At 34.4% G+C, this 23483-nt stretch overlaps 1 protein-coding gene across 1 annotated transcript in view; it reads right to left on the bottom strand.

The window, feature by feature from the left end:
* Positions 1–6566: 6566 nt before the first annotated feature.
* Positions 6567–23483, bottom strand: part of ALDH1A1 (aldehyde dehydrogenase 1 family, member A1) — a 48217-nt gene continuing 31300 nt past the window's right edge. The window contains exons 8-13 of the mRNA XM_004677568.1: positions 22601–22703; positions 20901–21085; positions 18459–18623; positions 14322–14479; positions 10677–10751; positions 6567–7178 (exon numbers count right to left, since the gene is read on the bottom strand). Coding sequence (XP_004677625.1) covers positions 7106–7178; positions 10677–10751; positions 14322–14479; positions 18459–18623; positions 20901–21085; positions 22601–22703 — 759 coding nt within the window. The 3' untranslated portion in view covers positions 6567–7105. The remainder of the gene's footprint in view (positions 7179–10676; positions 10752–14321; positions 14480–18458; positions 18624–20900; positions 21086–22600; positions 22704–23483) is intronic.

Here is a 23483-nt window from a genome sequence, read left to right as displayed (position 1 = left end):
GTTACATTTTTTAAGGCTATTTCCTTGCCTACATGATGAAGAAAGTAGCAAAGGTCTCATATGGCTGTTGAGAGGAGGAAACAAGATAACTTGACAAGTGTACTTAAAACTGTCTGGAGTGTGCTGAGTGTTCAGTAAGGGGTGTTCCATGGTATCCTGGGCATCTGTGTCTTTCACTCTGGGCAGGTCTGTTGAGCTGCTCCATGTTATAGTGTATGGCCTCAGCCTGATCCAGGATTTATGGGAGTGGGGAGAGATCCAGGACCATGGAGGAGGCAAGTCTGGTTGGCAAGGTGTGCACCAGTGGGTCAGGAGGTTCTGACAGACCACACACTTTCCATCTTGGGTTTTTTGGGGAGCACTCATGAGTAGAGATAGATGAATAAGACACATAGGTTTTAAAACATGCTGGCCATTTATGCTGTGTGAGAACATAAGGTATAGTCTTGGTTTCTTAGCTAAGATATGTGTTATGTATTATAGCTTTAACCATGTGTTAATATTATGATAATGAATTTGTACTAGAGTTTTGCAAGATGTTATGACTAGGGGAAATTGAGAAAAGGATACACGGGCATTCTGTTATTTCTTACAATTCCATACATATTTAAAATAATCTAAAACTTAGATGTTTAATTGAAAAAATCAATCTCAATAAATGAACTTAGCACTTATTGAAAGATTTCTGTGCTTAATTGAATTTTTATGGCTTGACTTAGAATTCAAGGTTTCCATGATTTTGTCCCAGCTGTTTACCCAGCATTAACTTTCAATCAAGCAGGCCCTTCTCTGTTCACCATATGAACCTGAGATTTTGTACATTCATTCCTCATTTCCTGGCCAGAACATACTTCCTATTTCATCTTCATTTGTTCAGGTCTAACTATATGTCAGGCTGGACCAAATGCTGCCTATTCCATTAGAAAAAAAAAAAAAGGCAGAGAAATTATCTCTTTCCCTTCAAACAATTGTTGATTTTATTATTAGGAGTCTTAAAGGGCTATGTATTCTAGCTTCTATTTTCATGATTGTGTGTGTACTCTCATCCTCCTCTATTGGATATCTGCATTGTGAGAGCAAGATCTTTCATTTTTACATGAAGCAAATAATCTCCATAAAGCTATTTGCTTTATTTACCCAGAACTGTTTGCACAGGGCAAGAGGGACTTAGTACTTACTTTTTTCTTTTGCAACTCACAGTAATTTGTACTTGATAAACTACTGAAGCAATATTTGTTTATGACTATATAGGTTTTAGATGTGGCCATTTGATAACTGTTAAATAAATACATATAATGGATTTTTGTTTTTGTAACTAAATCAAGGCACTTTGTTATACAAGTAATGGAATTTGGTATTTCAAGGGTCATTAAAAAATCTGTCAGAGGTTTTTCTTCTTCCAGATGAACGAATTCCAATAAATACAATATAAAGAGTCACAATAGGTGTTCCATAACTTTTCCATTTTTATATACAAAGGAATAACATAATTATCTAAAATGTAGTGATAATTCAATCAAGTATCAGTTAAATGTCTACAATGCCATTAGAGACACAGGTAGTAGCATAGAACTAGGAGCTAGGATACAGAGCATAGTAGAGCAACTCTCACTGATAACTTAGTCACCTTTCAAGTGTCCCTTGATTTCACCAAGTCTCTGTGAAATGAAGTTACTGGGCAAGAGAACAATGGATTCTTTTCTAGTTCTGACATTTCGTGGTTACATGAATGTGTGATAACTGCACATTGAACACGAATGTTAAGCCCTGTGCTTTGAAGTCTTCTAATCCTTCCCATTGAATTCATGTGGGCTGAGATTGTGAATCAATCACTGGTGACCAATGTCATTGTAGGTCCCTTTACTGTATTTGAAACCAGTCCCTTCTGTTTGCTGTTCACTTGGTCCTGCTGTCCCTGACTGTTAGTTTAAAGATTAATCATAATGACCGACAACCCAGGGGTGACAGGTAATTGAATTTGTTTAATTTGAACTAACCCCACTTTGGTATTAAAAGCATTTGAGTTTCTAGCTCAACTCCAAGCCAAGTATTTTGTTCACATTCTTCTCCACCCTGTTCTTTCTTTGATAAGGAATCAGACAGTGAACCATATCTGAAAGGAAATAATTCTCTTCGTGATGTAAGCAATTGGAAAATTACAATTATGTGATCCTGCCTGAGACCAGCCTAATGGCTGGGGCACAGGAAAACTAAGAAGAAAATCATGGACAAGAAAAAGATACTTTCTTTGGTATCTGAAGAAACTTTTTTATTTTGATGATATTGTTATTAATGCAAGACATTCTTCAGTAGATAAGCAAAATGTATCAGACACTTGCTATATTGTAGGAGCTCTGCTAAGCATTTTATGAACCTTGTTTCATTTAAGGACTAACCCAATTAGATAAGTACTATTGTTAATTCTTTTGTATATAAAAACTGGTAGTTAGAAAGGTTGGATATCTTATCCCAAATTCCAAGGTCAGAGAGTACAGAGTAGAAATTTGAAACCAGATTTCTGGGTCCCTTGGGGCCATGTGATTATGTAAAACATTGTGTTCAGAAATAGCAATAGACATCACTATCTCTTGTTGAATGATTGCTAAATGAGAAAAGTTTAATAATTAACTTAAGATAATACTACTAGTGAGTGGAGGAACCAGAATTTAGCATTGTTTTTAGTGCAAAGATCAGACTCTTTCTACCATAATTGAACTTTGAAAGTTTTTAGAAGTGTTTCTGTGCAGTTAGAATTTGTAATTCATGAAAATTAAAGTGCTTCCCTAGATGTCTTCAGAATAAGCAGAATCTCATTAAGGAAAGATGTTTAAATAAGTAAACTAGAATGTAAAATTCAGAGGTCGGTTTTGCAATAAAACATATAAAGAGTAGGCTTTAGTATTCCCAAAGGAACATATAGCTTTTATTCAAAATTATGGCAGGAATATTATTTTTCAGCCTATTTTAATATCTTTGTGGTTTATCATGAAAAATGAGAACTAATCATCATCTTCAAGTATGTATTCTTCAAATTTCATTCAGTATTTCTTTTCTCTGATCTTGTTAACTCAGAAACTATTAGCTTTGTGTATTCCCTAGGTTTCTTTCCAGGCCAAGACAATACTAACCAATCCAATTTTAGGCATGCTTACAAATTATGTTGCTATATTGGACATAGTTAGACAAAAGGAAGCCAGGATAAATAAATGTAATGCATGATCCTAGATTAAGTTTTTTAATCATGGAGGGATAAAATTCTATAAAGGACATTAATGAGACAATTAGAGAAAATTGTATTTGGATTGTCTTTAGATATCAATAATATGCCATTGTTAAATTTTCTGAATTAGATAACTGTGGTTTTGTGACAGATTTATCTTTTTTCCTAGAAAAAGTATTTTAGGGAAAAAGGACATGTAGCCCATAATTTATTCTTAGAATTTGCCTCAAGGGAAATAAGTATGTTTGTGGAGAATGGGATTGAAAAAATTAATGTGGGAAAATACTAAAAATTGTTGAATAAAGACGTGGGAATTTTTGTGCTGCTATATAGCAGATCCTCCAAAATTTGGGAAATATTTTAAAATAATTTCAATGAAGCTTAAATCAGCCTATATTTTCATGTTATGTATTTTTCTAGGCCATAGGTTCATTGAATAAGTGACTTGGCAAAAAACTAAATTAAAATTCTGAACTTCAGGTGTATAGCACCATGTCATCATTCTGTGATCATATTCAGTATATGACACTAAATAAAATGTGCAAAAGTCACTGTTATTGCTTTGGTATAGATATTTCATTAGGCAATACAGTTGACTTGTAGGAATTTGAGAATTGTCCTAAATGTTTATGGATGTATAGGAATGTGTCTGTCTTTCCCTGGGGTTAATCCACCCCTCAGAATGTAAGGGTCAGTGAAGGGATGTGGTCTAGAGCAAGCTCAGTCACCACTGAGAATTTTGTGGATTGTTTTCAAAGAGAGAGATGCCATCTTACTCTTCCACAAAATGTCAGGGCCATAATTGTAGTATTTCTCCTGCATTTGGTCTTGTCTTAGGAAATTAGTTTTCTGAAGATCATAGTCTCAGTTACTACAAGAGTACACTTAAACCCCTTCTAGCAATCACTGAATTTTGGTATCCAGGGAAGTAAGTCATCAGTTCCATTTATTTTTCTATATATTATTTCACCATCTAAATAGTAAAACTGAAATAAATATATAGAGAACATTAAAAAAAAATCCCAGTTCATATCAGCCAATGAAATTCTATCCAGGAACTTGTGCTTTGTGTGAAAAGCAACCTCATTATTTGATATACTATAAGAAGGGCTGGTTATTTTGGATACTATGAAAAACACTTTAGTTGGTGGTACATGTGCACTTCTAAAATTCAAGAGCAACTATATGGTTAAAAAAAAAATGCCCATTGTCCAAGAGAACTGATCTTTGGGGTTTATCACTCCATCTCAAATTATGTGAAGAAATAGTTAAAATGCTTTACTTTGAGTTAACTATTTTTATTTGACCTCTAGAATTGAAGAAACATATTTCTCCCCTATTTCTCTTTGGCTTTCTGAAAACAAATACAAAAGTTAACATTCCTGAATAATGACAAAAGACACAGAAGCTGGACTTTTCAGAATTCCTATCTGAGCCCTAACATTGCTTTGCCTAAGTCGTTATTTCCAACATTGAGCATGGCACTTAATTTATTGTTCCTAGGGACGAAAATACTTTCCACATGGTGATGTTAAAGAGAATACATGTGTTAGTGCAGAACCAAGTTCTTTATAATAAATTCCCCTAGTGTATTTTCCTATTGCACATGAGCAAGCTTCTAAGAATTCTTGCCAGTATGGCTATATAAGTTGGAGAAAAAGGTATACAAATAATGTCTAAAGACTCAGGGTGAGCCAAAATGAAACAGATATATTTTGTTTAATCCTATAATATCTTATTTATAGAATGAATATTTAATTTTCAAATATTTAAACTGGCTTCTGGCTTTTGTCCGTGTTCAGCCTTCTTTGTTATACATTTAAAGTTGTTCTGGTAGTTGCAATTACAATATTAACATGTTCATTAATTTTTTATGGCTGGTGTTAAACACATTTTTTAAAAATATAGACACTGTGTAGTTTTTGGAAAACACAGCCCTCTTCTGTATTTGTAAAATTTCTCTTCTCAATGTCCAAAGATTTTTCAGTTCTCCCTCAGATGTTTATTCCTCCCTTTTCTAAATAGTAACCAGCATTTTCAAGGCTTTAAGAATTATTGCCAGTATGGCTATACAAAGTGGGGAGAAAGTTACACAAATCATGTCTAGAGGCTTAGAATGAGCCTACAGAAAAGCTGATACAAACCATTTAGACTATATAATTTTGAGAAATTAGCACAATTAGAATTTAATTACACCAAATCTAGAAATGAATGATTTCATTTGTTTGTACATTGTTGCACATGATGGGAGTAGTTATTATAGTATCCTAATAATAGTGTCACTGAAATTTCGGTTGATATTAAATGATGATTAATTATTTTTATTAAATATCAATATGAAAAAATTATCTTAAGGATTAGTTGGCTTGAATTTTAGTTTGTTAAGATAAAAACATTTTAGAATATGTACAGCATTACACACACACACGAATCTATTAATTCTGCTTGGGCTGAAGTCTCTTCCTACATGGGAGCACATTTACAGAATGGGGCATCCGAAATTCTTCATATGAAGACATAAATATGTAAATATGGCTCATTAAAGGGCTCTCCCTTTTTGTCCCCAGATTATACCTCAGGACACGCAAAGTTACCTATTTGCTTAAGAAAAGCATCTTCCAACCTGGGTTTCTGAATGTTAATTGATATTAAAATGAGTATTAAGAGAAAGAACTTCTTTGATGAAATGAAATTACATTTTTGGGGAAAACTATTCATCAACTATAAACAATTTGGAGGACTTCTCAGATGTTAGGGCAATTTGAAACTCTGGGAGGGGAAAATATATAGACTCTTTCCAAATTCTTTTTCCAGTGTAAAGAGATCTGGGAGAATATGTGACAGAAACTCTCTCCTCTTTATTCATTGTATTTCTGGTCATCATTACTCAATCACATTTCATTCATTCATCCCCAATCCCTCAGATAAATGTTATCAATGCATGACCTTTTGGTACATTACTGCACTCTCAGGGTTCACAGATTCTCATGTCTGTTGTATAACCTTTTTAAAATTTTTTAGATAGTATTTTTGCTCTTCACAAAATTAAAACACCTTGAGGTAATAGGCCATCTCACTATTCATTTGTTTTCTCTAAAACCTAACATAGTGCCCCGAACCTTATAGAAACTCAAAAAATATTTGCTGAAGAACTAAAGCTGTCTGTCTCAAATGTTTGCTGTTGGTTGCAAAAATTCCTCTAGAAGATAAATATTTTTTTTCCCATTTGATTATAAGTGGATTCGACTTTTATTTTAAATGCATCATTATACTCAATTTTACATTGGATTTGAGAGAAAAGGAGAGCAAATCATTATAACCAAAACTACTTACAAAATTCAAATTGAACAAGAATCATGCAAGGATGTTTTTATTAAGCTTCATGCTTACATTACAGCTAAGTATTTCAGGCATTACCTCATTTGAGAATCAGACATGAAATTCTAGGAAACTTGCAACAGATTTCAACGACTTGACAACTACTAGACCAGAACATATCTACAGTTAACGGGTATGTTTAGTACTTCAAGGGGATTTTAGGGGAAGAAGCTAAATGACAACTGGCCCGGTTCTATAAAGTGATTATCTTGGACAAGTAGCTACAAAGAAAAAGCATACAACTGTTACAGAGCTAGAGAGATCGTGAATCCAAATTCATTTTTTTTAGATGTAAAGACTGGGGAGTGGGTCACATATCAGCAGACAAATGATTCTTTTAGAATAAGCTACATGTCAGATTTTCTATGTGTCGTATTAATGCTAATACAATTCATTTATGTTTTAATAATCAAGGAAAGAACAATTTTGTATCTAAATCCCACTATAATCTCTAGTGTAGGAGATGCTTAATCACTGAGGGCTCTTCTTTCCACTTGTGTGGTTTCTTTATGAGTTCTTCTGAGAAATTCTCATTGTGACTGTCTTGACCTCTGTGTATTCATGGAGACCATATTCTCCCCTAGAGAGAAAAGAGAAAAAATTCATAGAATTTAGCACAGCAGTACACATGTTCTGTAGTCTGTGCTTAGTGACAAGTCTATTCTTGCTTATCTGGCTTGGGGCAATGGAAAATATTTTCTGTGTACAGAGCATTTCAAATAGCAGCTAGTCAACCATAAGAGATTCTCTGTGGGGAAATTTGAGGCAATTTTTGTTTGCATTTTAAAATACACACTCAGTGATTTTTCACAGAAATTGTTCATTTTAACATTGTCCTACTTGACTACAAAAGAGTTTCACACACAGAGAGATTATTCAGTTCAACAAGAATTTTATTCTTTGAATTTTGGCTCAAATAAATATAGTGTAAGAGGAGAAATAGTACTATATTATCACTCAATAGTACAGAAAAACTGTAATTTCAAGCACAGAAAAGATACATTAAAGAGTTCATGTTAATGTATTTTCTGTGTGACTGAGTCTAAAGTTTTAACATCTAAACATGCTGTTCTAAAAATGACCATTAACAACCCTTAAAATACAACATCCCTACATGTACTTTTAACATTATCTTTAGATTCTTGGAGGAAAAAACAAAATTTAGTGTTAGAGATTTTTTTAGTTTCTTGTATCATTGTTTTCTTAAGACCAGAGAGTTTATTAGCCTGTGTTCAATTCTTCGAGCTTTTTATGACTATAGGTTTTTATTATTCATATCTATTGCTTATATAATTCTTAAACCCAACCCAAATAAGCAGTCATTAATCTGACTTATTTGGGTTCCTGGTATCTAACCAGTTTTATTTAAACCTCCCACCAGTTTTAGAAACTATGACTTACCTGTTCAAGAGATAACTAAAGGAATTAGGCTAGTTATTTTCCACATTATTTTGATGAGAAAATTAAATTACATGTACATGGGACTATTCTTAAAATCATAATTTTCATGCATATGTAGGTGTCCTGAGAAAAGGGATCTTGACCTTTTCTACTCCTCCCTTTTGTTGATACAGACAGGTAAGTAGAAGACATCTTTTTCTCCTGTGTAACCTAATCCTCTTATTCTGATTATTTTCTTAGGCTATTAAGCTTCTGAAATGCCTTCTAAAAGCTTCAATGAGCATGTTCTTCAAAGTAATTAAAGGGTTTATAGCCTCAGTGGTCAGAGATCCATTAATGTATGATATTTTAATAAGTATTGTATCTCACAAATTTCAATAAATTAACCTATGATTTTTGCCACTAGACTCGCCATTATATTTTGGGTCTCACAGATGCTTGAAACTTTCAAAAGAGTAGTAGGTGTGATTATTGTCATACTTAGGCTGAAATAAGTCCTGCTCTTTAGTATTCCTATGTCTATGTTGTATCTATAGTGTGACACAAGCACATTTGCTTATATTCTATCTTACTGGTTGTGACTTGCTATAATCTTCAGTGTACCGGCCCACCTGATGCTGATGGGGAGAGATCCAAGAACCTGCATTTTTAGCAATCTTCTAGGTGATTAGAAGCTTCTTCTCTAATCACCTAAGGTCTATGCTAGCAATGAGGAACAAGTTATATCTGTTTTCCACTCTCTCCTGAGCCTAGCACTGTTCAGTAGGTTCAAAGGAATTATTTGCTGCACTAACCTGAGATATATAATCAAGCAAAAAGCATTCATCCTAGAGCTCTCTATAAGCCCAGTAGTTTATATTTCAATTCTCCTTTTTTTTTTTTCCCAAAAGGAATAGAAGGAAAGAAATAGTTTGTGAGGAGCTAAGAGCCAGTAAAGTTTAAAGCGGTCTCTTAGTAAAGTCTCAAGTGACCTGTGCTAACCTAAGTGAAAATTAGTGCAACTACACAAGGAAGAATTTCTGCCATTTAATTCATGCTGCTACCAGCACTGGTATCTGAGAAGCAAATCTAGGATTGGGCACTCAGTTTTGTTACTGTAGGGGCTTTGTCTGCCATGATTTTCAACTTTTTGAAGACTTGTTTCCCATCTGATCATCTCTGTCTTTCTCTGTATATTTTAGTAAAAGTTATAATTGAGCTTTTAGGAGGCATCTGAGATTATCTCTTTAATAATAATTCTTAAACACCATACAGCAAATTACTAGATTATTAAGTTCACCAAATTCATTTCTAGATAGGCATGAACAGTAACTTCATTGGTGGAATTTTGGAAGTAAAAAATAGTCTATAATAAAAGGAAAAGGATGCTTTGGTGGTGTGTATGATAAAGTAACATCTCAGGAGGTGTGATCCTGTTTCCTGAGATCATATACAGTGTTGTATATTAATAATAAATCTATATTATAACAAAATATTAAAATTAATAAATCAAAATGGAAATTTTATCCCAAAATATAGCAAAACATTGTCTTTTGTATTTATAAAAAGGAAATTGTACACACATTCTGGATGTAGGATTGACTCCTGTTTTTCATTCTTCTCTAGTTCAATTTCCTTCTGTTTAACCAAATTTTATTCAATAAAATTAATATGTTTAGGCTACCTTAGTTTAGCTATTTTGTCCCTTTTATTTTATCTTCAGCATTCCTGGGAAATGTGTTAGAAAACGGGACCAGTGATAAAATTACTGCCCTCAGAATATTCTAACATTTGTTGTAACTTTTTGGACTTCACCATGCCAAGGAATTCTGCAAAGTAGATATTAAAGTAAAGGAAACAGAAATAGAAGAGGCCATTTGATGATTCCCTACTTTGTGATAGTTAGACTGCTAAGAAAAGAATATGAAGTATGTCATTGAATTCTCATAAACATATTAGAAGATGTAAATATCTCCATTGAGGATAGCAAGAAATAGACACCTAAACATTAGGGAATCTGAACCACACTGCATGAATGGCCAGCCGTAAATTCAAATGCAGTTTGGTTAGTCACCAATTCTGTTCTCTCTACTACACTAAGTACTTTTCAGGAGTTGTCAACTTCCCTAACAACAATCTAAAGATACTCATGAATTTTCGCTGCTCCAGGAATTAGCCAGTCTTCTTGAATTCAAAACTTCTTACCTGTTTAACTCTGAAATCATACTTTCCATTTCCAAAAATCCCCACTAGTCATTCAAATTCACAGGTCCTCAATGTGCTACTTGTTACTTTCTGTTTAAGAAAACCCTCTTCTTTTCTTACTGACATCCTATGCTGCTTTCCTGCTCTTCATTAAGTCCCAGTTGTACTGTGAGATCTTTTATTTATTGTTTTGTCAGTTTTCATTAACCTTTTATCCACTGAAACCCACTCTGGTAAAAATCACAAAATCTAAGCGTGGAAGGGCGTTCATAGACCTACTTCATTCTCACACTCCTGTCCCTGCCCACAACTGCTGAGCTCCAATGAACACAATGAAAGTCAGTTATCCTAAATGTTATATTCTGGTGGTATCAGATTTCCTGCCTTTCGGTACTAGGCTTTAAGAAAGAACATAAGCAAATTTTAATTCAAATAGGCCCTGGGAGCAATAAACTGTTTCAAGATAAGTATCTTAATAGAAAGGAATTCTTACAACTCTCGTCCATTTCCAGACATCTTGAATCCACCAAAGGGGCACTGGGCAGACACCACACTATAGCAATTCACCCTGAAAAGAAGTAAATTAAAAGACATCCTTACCAATCCCATTAATGTCAATATGGCATGCTCAGTATGAAAAAAAAAAAAAAAAAGGCAGCACTGCTAAAGGGCATGAGAAGGGTACGTGTCTGTATTCAGACTACGTAGAAATAGAATGGAACACCTTGGGAGTATATCACATCTCTAAGAAGTTTTAGTCTGACTTATAATAGATGGAACAGGCAAGGTGCCACAAGAAAGAGGTATGGTTCACTAGGAGTTTGTTTGATGGCTGCCCTTTACTGCCTATATTCAATAAGCTTTCAACAATAAAAAAAAAATTTCTTATTTTATGACTATTTTTAAAATTTTATTTGTGTATACTTTACATCATTGTAAAACTGATGTAATTTTACACCTTTGCTTTTTTCTCTCAGCTGTAGGCCCCTTAAAATTCTCACTATCAATTCACCTGGACACCATCACCATAGAGTTTTGTGCTCTTAGCTTAACAATTATTTTAAGATTTGTAAGCAGACAAGGATACACTTTCTTTTGCAGTTGTGATATGTGTCATATTCCTCAGCTCACCTTTTTTCATTAACTGGTTCAATAAATTGCTTAAACAGAAGCCTTGATAAGAGTTGAATATCATAATTTTTTGTTGTAATTTCACAAGATATGTAACAATACTAATATGGACAAATGTAATTAAAAAACATGAATCATTAGATTTAAACAAATACATACTAAACAATGAAGACAAAGGAGACCTTATAAGGCAGTTATATACAAAATAACCAATTTATTTAGCTTTGAATTTTTTTCTGGTGATCAGAGAATAATAAAATATAATTATCTACATGATTCTAACTATACACAAGAGAAAAAGAGTATTATTCAAACAAGAAGCAATGCATTTGTGTGTGTATGTGTTTATAGAAGAACTGGGGCATAGGCCAGAGCTGTGGGGGGTGTGAGAGGATTCACCAGAGACAAAATGGGGAGCAGAACATGCAGATTTACTGAAGTACACTGCTAAGGGAAGCAGCAAGCAAGAAAGGAGAGGTCTGCTGTGCCATGTAGGTCAGCTCCTTGGCCAGAGATCAAACTCAGGCCATGTAAGTCATAGGCCTGAGACTTAACCCCAAGATCATCAGGGAAGCCCAGAAGAAATGTACTTTTAAAAACTTGCCTTCTTCATGGTACTAAAATAGATCAACAATAGTGTGACTTCCAAATAAATTGTATTATGCTTTCAATTGCTCAGTCATTAATTTTATCCTGAGATAAAATACAGATATTTTCTTAGCTAAAGGACTTACTATCCCAATTCCCAGAGCTCTGTGTTCCCTTTGAACCACAGAGTTATCCAAATCTCTTCTATTGGAGACTTGAATATATTTAAGCTTTGAAAAGACAGCTTGCTCAGCTTCCCTTTAACTTCTCTTTAAACTGAAAAATAAGATCCTTACTTAAAATTTATGGGTAAAATCACAGCAGTTCTGGAATTCAATAGTTATTTTGAAAGCAGTGCAGCAACTGTCTGCAACAATGTCAGACACTTTTATGTTCAAGGATATAGAGTAGTAAGAATATGGTCGCCTCTGTTTTAATGACACAGCAATTCCTGGCCAGGGTTTCCCACACCACCGGGTGTAATAATTACATAACACGTTTCTTAAACAGAAATATAATATTCTGTTATTCCAAAATCAAAAACCTGAAATTTGTCTTTGTTAAAAGTACAGTAAATGCATTTGCTCCTTGACTCTACAACAAGATCAAACTATTTTAAATCTACAAATGGAGAAATGGGAAACATTCAGTTCTAGAAAACTGCAAATTCAAAATACTCAGCCTTGTCAAACTGATCACCTTCTATGAGTCTTGCTTGTTATAAAGGGAGGTGCTAGGTCCATAAACCCTAGTTCGGCTCCTTAAATGCTAGGTAATACCAGGAAAACTTTTTTAGCTTCTCTAAGCATATGTTTCCTCCTGAGGGAATGATGATGATAGTATTTAATACAGTTTCAAGGCAGAAGTAAAATTCTGAATATAATGGGCATCTTATGGTACTGGCACATAGCAAATCTTTAGTAAATAGTAGTGGGATTTTATCAATAACCTTATAGAGAAATTCTACACCAGTCACCAGTCATACTGTTTCAGAAAAGTTTGCTAAGTTTTAAGACTCTGAGAAAGAAAACTTCTCAATATAGGAGGAGTCAGGCTTTTGAGTGGTGATCCTGGGTTCACTCAAGAATCACAAAGTAGTTTTTAAATGTATTCTTTAAATAACAGACTCAGAGACAGATAGTTATGTGTCAGCCTAACTGAGAAATGTGATGTTAGGCAATTTCATCATTGTGCTAACATCACAGAGCATAACTATATGAAGCAAGCAGTTATAGCCAACTATCCACTAAGGCTTAGTAAATGCCCAGTGTATACACTAAGGCTGTAAAGACTCTTGGGGCCACTGTCATTTGTGCTGTCTGTTCATGGTTGGGTAAAAGGTCGTTAAGCAACTAATGACTGTAATTAGTGTTTGTGGCATACCCCTTTCTCACCTCAATCGGTCCACAGAGGACTCTATATACAGCCAGAGTTGAAAATCACAGGTATTGGGACTGAGATAGGTTTTAATCTCAGCTGTTTTTTATTGTGTGACCTCAATCATTTACTTAGCCTTACAAAACTTCAGTATTTTCACTGATAAATGTAACATAGCAAACAGTTGTGTGATAAAAGGAGAAATGAAAACAAAGATGTACCTATACTATGAAAACAAAGAATAGTACCTATCGAAGGCTATATTTTTATTGCATGATTACCTTTTAATCGTTTAAGTTGGTTAAGACTAACACATCCAGGGCTATCAAGTGGGACAAGGATTGTTTGGCTGTCTCTGAAGGATAAATACTTTGCTACATCCAGTGGATTTTTAATTGCAATAGGTCTGATATTTTTGAGCTGAAAAATAGCCTGAGTTGCTACCAAGACTTGGGGAGGGAATAAATGAGGTCTGATAAGACAAAGTTGCCCCCAGAGCAACCCAGAAATGGGACTGACCGGGGAAGCAGCAGTGTGAGTACAGCATTTACATTCTAAAATGACATATAAAAATCAACAGGAACATGGTCTCAAAACTCATTATGTTTTTCCAAATTTAGACCTTCCTATTACAGCAATCCCAGAAAAAGAAGCTGATACAGAAATTAAAAATTTGCATACATAAAGGTACTGAATAAGTACTGACTTACTATGTAGTTGACTTCATCAACACTCAACTTGTCTTTTTTTTTTTTTTTTTAAACCAGCATACCAAGGACTCAAATTATTTAGTAATATTTATATTGTCTTACCCAAATCTAATTTGGGCAGGCAATTTCAGAAGGTTGGATGGAATTAAAGAAAATTCCCTTCTGCAGTTCTACGATAGCTTTTTGTTTGTTGCTTTTCTTTTAAGGTAGCAACTCCTTTTTTCAACAGGCCATGTTATGCAAAAAAAAGAGGAAAGGTCTTTGACAAGGTTCAAAGCAACCTGTTAATATGATTAAAATACAAAAGGCACTATTATATATGTCTGACTTACCACACTGTCCCGGCCTGCAGAGCAGAAGAGACTGTTATTGCTTTGTCAAGGTCTTTGGTAAAGATTCCCGCTGATAAACCATATAGAGTATTGTTTGCTCTCTTGATCACGTCATCTAAACTTTTAAACTTCATAATTTGCTGCACTGGCCCAAAAATCTATACCACAGAAATGAATGAAATAAAGATTTTAGTTGATTGATATTTATATTTTTTCCTATAAATTAGCTAGAATAACAGTTTTGTCCCTTTTCTAAAGCTTATGTGTAAGAACCAAAATGGTAGCTGCTGGAATGATAAAGACAGGTAAGAGTCATGTCTTATATTCTCTTTGGAACAAGACTGGATGCAAGTAAATAAGGCAACTTTCACATTGGAGTTGTGATTGTGTATGAACTCATTAACTTCAGAGTTTCTTTTCCATTTAGAAACACTTTAAATTATCTTCCTTGTTCTCCATATTCCAAGTCACTATGTAAATAAGAAATCTGAGAAAGCAGTGCTTCCTCTACTGGATGAATGAGTAATTAATTACTGTCTGCTAGTAATTTATTTTTGAGACATTAGTGTATGTCACCAACCGAGATGTCACCTATATTAATAATTTATATATGTCAAGTTAGGTGAATTTTGGTCAGATGCTCCACATCAACCAAATCTTAAGTGACTCACATAAACCAAACAGAATCACTTAATACTGCAAGAATTTAAATAAGGGGAGGTAAAAAATCAGAACAGGTAGGTAGTTTTCAGGTTTCTATCACTTGTCTTAGTGTTGGAGTAGAACAGCTACCATTCATCAGAAGCTAAATATAAATTCTAAAATTGTAACTATAATCACGATACTGTAACCTATGTAGCCGCTACTAAGATCAATATGCTAATATTTTATATAACCTCAGTTGAACACAGTTCATGGTTCCAGGTCCCTATTCTGAAGTAGCACACAAGTGATAAGTATATTGGAAGACACATGATTTCCTTGATTGAAAAGAATGCTTCATTAGTCCTTTCTATCTTGTATTAATCAATACTTACTAGAACAGTAGTTCTAGTAAGACAACTATTTGTCAATAAATGCAAAAGTTATAATTCAGTTGGGGACTAAATCAGTGTGGAGAAACTAAGTATATTAAATCATCCCTATGCTTTGTAGTTTTTGTTATTTGTTCCCTATTTTCAAATCTGATTGTATACTTTTACCTTGGTTTAGTAGCTTTGGTGGTAAAGAAAAATCTCTGCCAGATTCTCTGTCATATCAGACATGAAATGCAAATTTATTGAATGAAAGGATTATGATTCAGTGTATTTGACTTGTTAGAGCCTTCTTGTTGTAGTGTTAAATTATGTAACATGTGTCATAGTTCATAGCTAATAAATCTATCTCTGTATTTGTAAAGCCTTAGTGCCTTCACACATCCTAAATGCAAACTAGCCTCTCTTACTTACACCTTTTGTCTCTGGGTAACATTGTTCTTAGTGTTAATGAACTTGTGTTTACCAAATACTTCTCTACAATATATTCTTCTAGAAAATTTGGGAAGAACAAGAGTCAAAAAATATATGGCCAAGAGCATATGGAGAAGGGGGAGGGAAGTGAAGTATGATGTGACTTTAAATATACGGAAGGTTCTTGTGTGGAAAAAGGCTAAAGGGCAGATATGGACCAGCAGATAGAACATTAGAGGAGGTTCCTAAGTAGCCAGAGGCAGACATTTTAATGATTAACATTGTCTAAACATGGAAATCTCTAAAGACTTAGTGTGATACCTAATGCTGATATTTGAAATGACACTGGCTGGCTATTGTTCAAGAGCAAACTGATGGGACATAATAAGTATTGTAAAGATGGTCTTAAATTATGCCTTCAGCTTTACAAATACTGTAATATCGCAAGTCATTTGAACCCTAGTTCTTGGTGTGTATTGACTGATTCTGACTTTAAATCCATATTTTAAGATCTTGTTTTAGATGGTGGAAATTGTCTTGAATAGTTTATTTTGATGGCATTATTTTAAAAGTAGTATATGGGATTTTCTTAACAACATAAACATGTGCAGAATACTGTAAGCAAAAGTGTTATGTGAGAGTGATTAGTGATAGGAGTATAAACAGAATAAAGTTAGCAAAACTGTGATGCCACTGAGTGTTTATCAGTAAGAGCATATGTAAGATAAATGTCAGCATATGTAAGATAAATTGTTTTGCTTCTCAATATGAACATATTGAGAGACCCTTGCACCATGCTCATCATGATAGTGAAAAGGGTGTCATCATGTAACGGCCACCTAAAATTAAATGCTGAAAGTTTTTGAGACACTATTTGAGTGTTTGGTCTGGGCAAGGAGACTCTTTGCTGATCTAAGTAGCTCTCTAAAGACCTTAAGACATTGGCTTCTGTTGAGACAAAGTCTAATCTCACTCCCAGGGCAGTGATGAGAACTTCCCACAGCCTCCTGAAGGAGCTTATCTTGCCTGCTAACACTGACTCCTTGTTTTGCTGGCATTGAACTCTAGCAATAAGACTTTGAGTTGCCATCAGCAGCAGGACCTCAGCTCCTGACTGACTGAGCTGGCCCTCAGAGCACAAATGTATATATCAAGTTACAGCTCTACTAAAGTTGGATTTTATTTCTTTTAGTCTTCCTCTACTTAGAACAATAGTGTATTTGCTCTATCATTGGTCTTGAGTATGTCACTTCCTTATTAGCTTGTTAAAAGACTTTGTCCTGTACCCTACTGATTTCTGTTGTCATGTTATATATGTCACAGAGAACTGTGCTAAATTAAATACTGGCAAAGACAATCAAAGTCTCCAGGCATACACATTGCTTGCTCTGTAAAACAAAAGAAAATATAATTCACTTTCGTCATCTGTAAATTTGATTTTTGGTCTCAATTATCTACAGTATTCCTTTTAATACTAACACTATCATTTTCAACATCCTACTTCCAATATCTCCCATGAGATTTTATTTATATTTAAAGATTTATTTTTTATTATGCATACAAGAACTGGGTATAGGCCAAAAATGTGAGGAGTGACAGGATTCACCAGAGACAGAGTAGGGAGTAGGACAGGTAGATCTACTGAAGTACACTGTTGAGGGGAGCAGCAGGCGTGTCAGGAGAGGTCTGTCACGCCATGTGGGTCACCTCTCTGGTCAGGGATCAAACTCAGACCATAGTGGCTGGTGATAGCTTGATAGTACTGTGACTTTAACCCCATGGCCTCATCTATGGGATTGTAAAGTGTTAGATTATGTCAGGTTTGAATGGAAAATGAAGCTAATAATAGCAACCGCTGCACAAGCAGAAGGGAAGCAATAAGATTTGTGCTATATGCTCAAGCTGCCTTTAACTAGACGTGTAACCTAGTTATTTTAAACTGAGTCTTAGATTAGTCATCTATCAATTCATGTGAACTTTTGGAATTGGCTTCCCCCCCCCCCATCACTGCAGATTCATCTGGTGTTTTTATGTATTACTCTTGACATGACAAAATTATAGAAATAAAAAACAGATTAGTGGCTAAGGGGAAGCCACAAATTAAGGATGGGGTATAGTAGGAGGGTTATGAATTTTGGCTACTAAAGGAAAACATAAGGGGTTCATGTGGTAATAGAATATTTTGTATCCTGTCTTAGTGATTGAACATATACTTGCTATGACTTTACTATAGTTTTGCAAGATGTTACTATTGAATGAAAGTAGGTAAGAGTACCTGGATCTTCATTTCTCAAAACAACAACTGAACAGAGAATTATCTGAGGATAAGACGTTTTACTAAGAAAATGGCATTTCACTTTATCCTTTGCCAATTATTTTCAAATATATCACTTCCAAAAGTGAAAAGGCAACAATAAAGATGGAATTTTCTTTGTCATTATTTTGCATTTGTGAAGGAAGCACCTAATTTTTCTAGGCATCTTTGTCTGCGTTTGGCAGAAATTCTTGGCTACACCTAAGAATTCCTTATTATCACAAATAACTGAAAACTTAATCAGATGCAGAAATGAAGAGTAACTTTTACTGAGAAAGATGTTTAAAAAGCCAAGAACTTGAAAGGGACACTTTGCATACAAACATGAAAACAAAATATGATAACAAAGGGAACAGGACAGAATGAAACCATTACCTCCTCTTTGGCAACACGCATCTCATCTGAAACATTGGAGAAAACTGTGGGCTGGATAAAGTACCCTTTATTTCCCCATGGGCCTCCTCCACATTCCAGTTTGGCCCCTTCTTTCTTTCCACTCTCAATGAGGTCAAGTATTTTTTCATATTGTTCCTTATCAATCTATTTCAAAAATACCACAAGAAAAGGGGTGGAAGTAGTTAGCAACCTGTAAATATAATACATTGCTCTGCTTGTTGATGAGGACTTCAAAATGCTAGGATGAATTGTTATCAAAGACTCAGTCAAAACAGCTGACAAGCTCAGAATTCTCTGAATATACTTAGCTCTCAAGACTTGGAGAAAGAGACTGAAGATATTTACATTTAGCATTTGTTTTACAGTTATGTAAGAAAAGCATATTTACCATTGCAAACACATGCAAACCTTTTCACATAACCATCATTTGTTTACATTGGAAGAAATGCCTGCTAATAATCAACACACTTACCTAGAGACTGGAAGCCTAACTGGAAAGAAAAAAAAAGGTGAAGGGATAAAAAGAGAAATTTGATATTGGGTTTAATTAGCTATGGCAGTTGGAAAGCAGATGCTTTTGGACTTGAAGACGACTCCTAGACCTTTAGTTAGTCTTTTCTTTCCTAACCCATCCCTTTGGGCCTGAGTCACACCTACCACAGCCCAATTTATTGTTCCAGTTCAAGTACCTCTGGGGTAGTCAGTAGATTTGGTTCCAATTTCTAGCCTGTCCCAATTGTTAACCACTCTTCTTAGCTAAATGTGCCCTATAGAAACAGATGATAAAAATTACATAAATGGATTATAATCCATTATACTTAAGTGAATTATAAGACAATATTTTTATAAAGAAAAAAAATGAGACCAGAACTCTGGTAGGGACACCAATATACAGACCTCTCTGGGGGTCACTATTGCATCAGTTTCTATTATTGCAGATTGAAAGACTGGATGAGTATTGGACTCAAAGCACTGGTGAAGGCTGCTTGGTCTCAAATGTGGCCAAAGGTTAAGTTTTATATTTTAAAGGAAGGAAAAACAGAAGAGATGCAGGAGTTACTGTGGGGGCCTCTGAACAATGTAACTGTGTTATCTCTTAAAACAGGTTCTTTATCTTCTTTGGCCCTTTAATCTCTCAATTACCTTGGCCCAGAAAAAGTTTCATAAAATGCTAACTGCAAACTACCCTGTGACCAAATCCAGTTAGAGTCAGTGTGATTTGAAACTAGAACCCATTTTCTAAAATTTGCCACAGTAGGTGGTACAGGGTTGCTACATTTCACCACAGTGCACCACAATTTAATTGAATATCCAAAAAGAGAACATTCCTCTTAAGCAGATTAAGCTAATTGTAGTGTTAGTTTAATAAGTGGCAACATTTAAATTAATGCATATTATTAAATACAATCAGACCAAGAAGTAATGTTAGGGAGTGCTGTCTGGTAAAGATACTCTAGTTTGTCAGTGAAGGCCCCATTTGTCACACAAAGCTCTTCTAGCCTATTCCAAGGTATTTACCTGATGATGCTTTCAAAAATCGTGATTATTTAGGTTTTTATTTTAAGATATATTCCGTAAGTCATAACTCCTCCTAGATTGTGAACAGATACTTAGTGACAGTTGGATTTCTCTTTATGCAATGAAAATGATTTATTTCTTTAAAAACATAGATGGTCACCAATTCCTAAAAATGTAGGCATTCATATTTGAATATCTGGCTATTGACAATGTGATCCTATAATCTACAGGAAAATATCCTTGTAGGGCCTCACTTAGATCAACTCCAACAGAATTGGAATCTTTAACTAGGTCAGGTGACTCATACCCACAGCAGAGCTTGAGAACATTGCATTATAGTGCAATGAGGAACAATGACAGCAATATTCAGTATACTTAGAGACCCATTTCTGATTTACTATATGCAGACTTTAACCTCATAAATGCAGATTAACCATATCTGAAGTAGATATTCCTTTCTATCCCAGGAACTTATCAAGAATGTTGTGATGTGGCCCTTTATTGTGTAACAGTAATAATTACTCCAAAGAAGATGTAAGTGATAGGTGGCATATGTGGAACTCCAAAGTGTATACAGAAATGTAAACAAGAATCAAGAGAAAGGCAGGTTGAGGAATGCCAGAAATTTACAGCATTAGTTTTTTTTTTTCTCTCGCATCTTTTAAATTCCAGCTTTAAAAACATTCCCTAAGAGCTGTTTCTAGATATGAAAACTGGATACTGGATGCTTTCATTACATGTGGGAGTTAGATTCGTTTACTGTTTTTAATCATCCAGCTGATACTGTATCACCACCTGGGAAGATGTGTAGATGGGAAATAATCATATTCAATACAACTAGGTCTCAGGAGGGTACTTAATCCTTGTTCCAAGAGAATGCTGTTCCTCCTAATGTATACTCACCTGAGGCCCTTGACTGACTCCTGGGGTCAGAGGATTCCCAAGTACATACTTCTTAGCACGCTCAACACTCCTTCGAACAAATTCATCATAAATTGATTCTTCCACAAAAAGCCTGGATGCCGCTATACAGCATTGACCTTGGTGGTAGAATAAGCCCAGGTGTGCAAATTCAACAGCAATATCCACTGCAAAGAGATTGTTTTTCAAGCTTATATATTGCTATATATAATTCTCAGAAGCAGTATGATGGTATAGGAAAACCATAATTTGTGTAATCAGACTTTAATATATTTGATCTCTCATTAGGTGACAAATTAAACCTTTTAATCTTTTATTTGCTACAGAAATGCTAGCACACATAACAGACTATGAAGAAATACTGGTTATTATACTAACTTTAATATGAATATTACCAAGAATGTTGACTGCGTCATAAGATCAAGTCTTACGGAAAAAAATATATAATTACAAGTATAAATGGATATGTGTACATAAATATGTATTTGCATTTATACATGTAATTATATGATTGACAATGAAAACATGAAGTATCTATTGCATTAAATAATTTCAAAACATCTTAAACACCCTGATTGATAGGAAAAATGGCATTTCCGGGGTAAAATCTAGTATTTTGAATTTCTTACCTATTTATAATTCTGCTCTGGGAAAGATATTTTCAAAACCTAAAGCATATTAAGTTATACCTATAAGCTCTTCCTACTCATTTGTTTGAAGTGTTGGAATGTATTTTAAAAGGAAAAAAAAAAACATTTTACTAGCAGATCCCTTTATAACCATCAAAAAAAAAAGTTTTCTTTGAATTTTAATTTTCTAAATGCTGATGATTTAATATTATACCAACTGGATGTTGTTATATTTTTTCTGTGAAACAATCACATCTACTTAAGTTGTGGCAGCAGTTTATAGAAAGATTTGATAAAACGGGAATTTTGCTATGCTCATAGATTAAGAAATATAGCAATATATTTTAAAAGACTGGTTCAGAACACAATAACAACATAACCAATTCCATGAGCCATTTGTGTTTACTGCTTTATAGCAATAATGCATTTGTTAAAGACTAGGATAAATTTTTGTCCTTCTAATTCTGTTACCGAACTTCCATTTAGAATATCACTTTGATATTCTATTTGGCAATATAATGAACCTAGTATGTTATGTAGTGCAGTCACATGATTATAGATTTAATATATGCAAATTCAGCTGCACTTTTTAGAAAAATAATGATAAATTACTTAAATAACAAATTTCATTTTCATCTGGCTAATTTTATGAGTATCTATCTGATCCAAAGTGGAAGGAGACGACAAACTGCTCTGTCTGTAGTTGGTCCCAGTCCATCATACCTGAGGTTATCATACCATGTTTAACATGTTTAAATTAAACAGATGTGCATGCATACCTGTATACATGTATGTGCATGTGTGTGCATGTGCGTGCACACACATATATATACATGTATCCGCACACAGTGCATAAATACACATTCCAAACCATGAATAAATAGTGTCATTAGATTTAGCTAGTTGTTCCAACTTTAGGACAACTTAAGAGAATTTTATGAGTAATTTTGGGTTCCTGTTAATTACTTACACTAGAAGCAAACCACTTTTATAAATTAAACCAGACACCAAAGAGGGTAAAGGGTAAATGCTCACAGAGAGGCTTATACTCACAGTCTGCATCAGCAAACACAATGCAAGGGCTCTTCCCCCCCAACTCCAGGGTCACCCTCTTCAGATTGCTTTTCCCAGCAGCTTCTTTGATCATTTTGCCAACCTGAAGTGGAGCATTACAAAAGAGGAGGCTTAATCCACACTTATGGAAACAGGTTTATTTAGCATTTTAAATTTATATGATGTTTGTGTCATAGTTAAGTTTCTTTTGGGAGGAACATTAAATGATATTTCTTAAGATCTGACACCTTCAAAGAGCAAAGGCTCCTCCATCCAAGCATGAACATACAGTGCATCAGATAAAGTTCAGGAGAACAGATAGAGACGTGGTTGTTGATCTGATGTTCATGGTTACAAAGGAGCTTTTTTTAAATGTTAATTGGAATTTCATCTCACTGATTATGGATGTGTACAGGATTCACACTTCTCGACTTGACTTTTCTTTCAGCTACTGAAACCCAGAAAATTCTGTCCAGATAAAATGGCATATTCACCATCCACTGAATCTCATTCTACAGTTTCATTGTATGCCTAACCTAACCTGGGCTGCTTCTAATCCTATCCTTCTTTGGGGTCCAGCTCATATCTTTTTTTTTCAATGAAATAATATTATTTTACAACATTGTATAGCTTTCAGGTGCCAGATATATCGACTACCTTATATAAGTTCACCAGAATTTTAGTTTCCATTCATCAGCATACACACAGTTGAAACCGTTCATCAGATCTACCCATCCCATTTTCCTCTTCTGATAATCACTATTTTGTTCTTATAGTCTAAAAATTGTTTCATTTATTCCATTCATTTGTTCTTCATGTAGCATATGAGTGAAATCATATGGTACTTCATTAAGCATAATACCCTCTAGATCCATCCATGTTG

Source organism: Condylura cristata, unplaced genomic scaffold (genome assembly GCF_000260355.1).
Source record: "Condylura cristata isolate star-nosed mole 26May11 unplaced genomic scaffold, ConCri1.0 scaffold00006, whole genome shotgun sequence".
Taxonomy (NCBI): domain Eukaryota; kingdom Metazoa; phylum Chordata; class Mammalia; order Eulipotyphla; family Talpidae; genus Condylura; species Condylura cristata.
The sequence above is the reverse complement of the archived record's forward strand: the minus strand, read 5'-3'. Positions and strand labels throughout refer to the sequence as shown.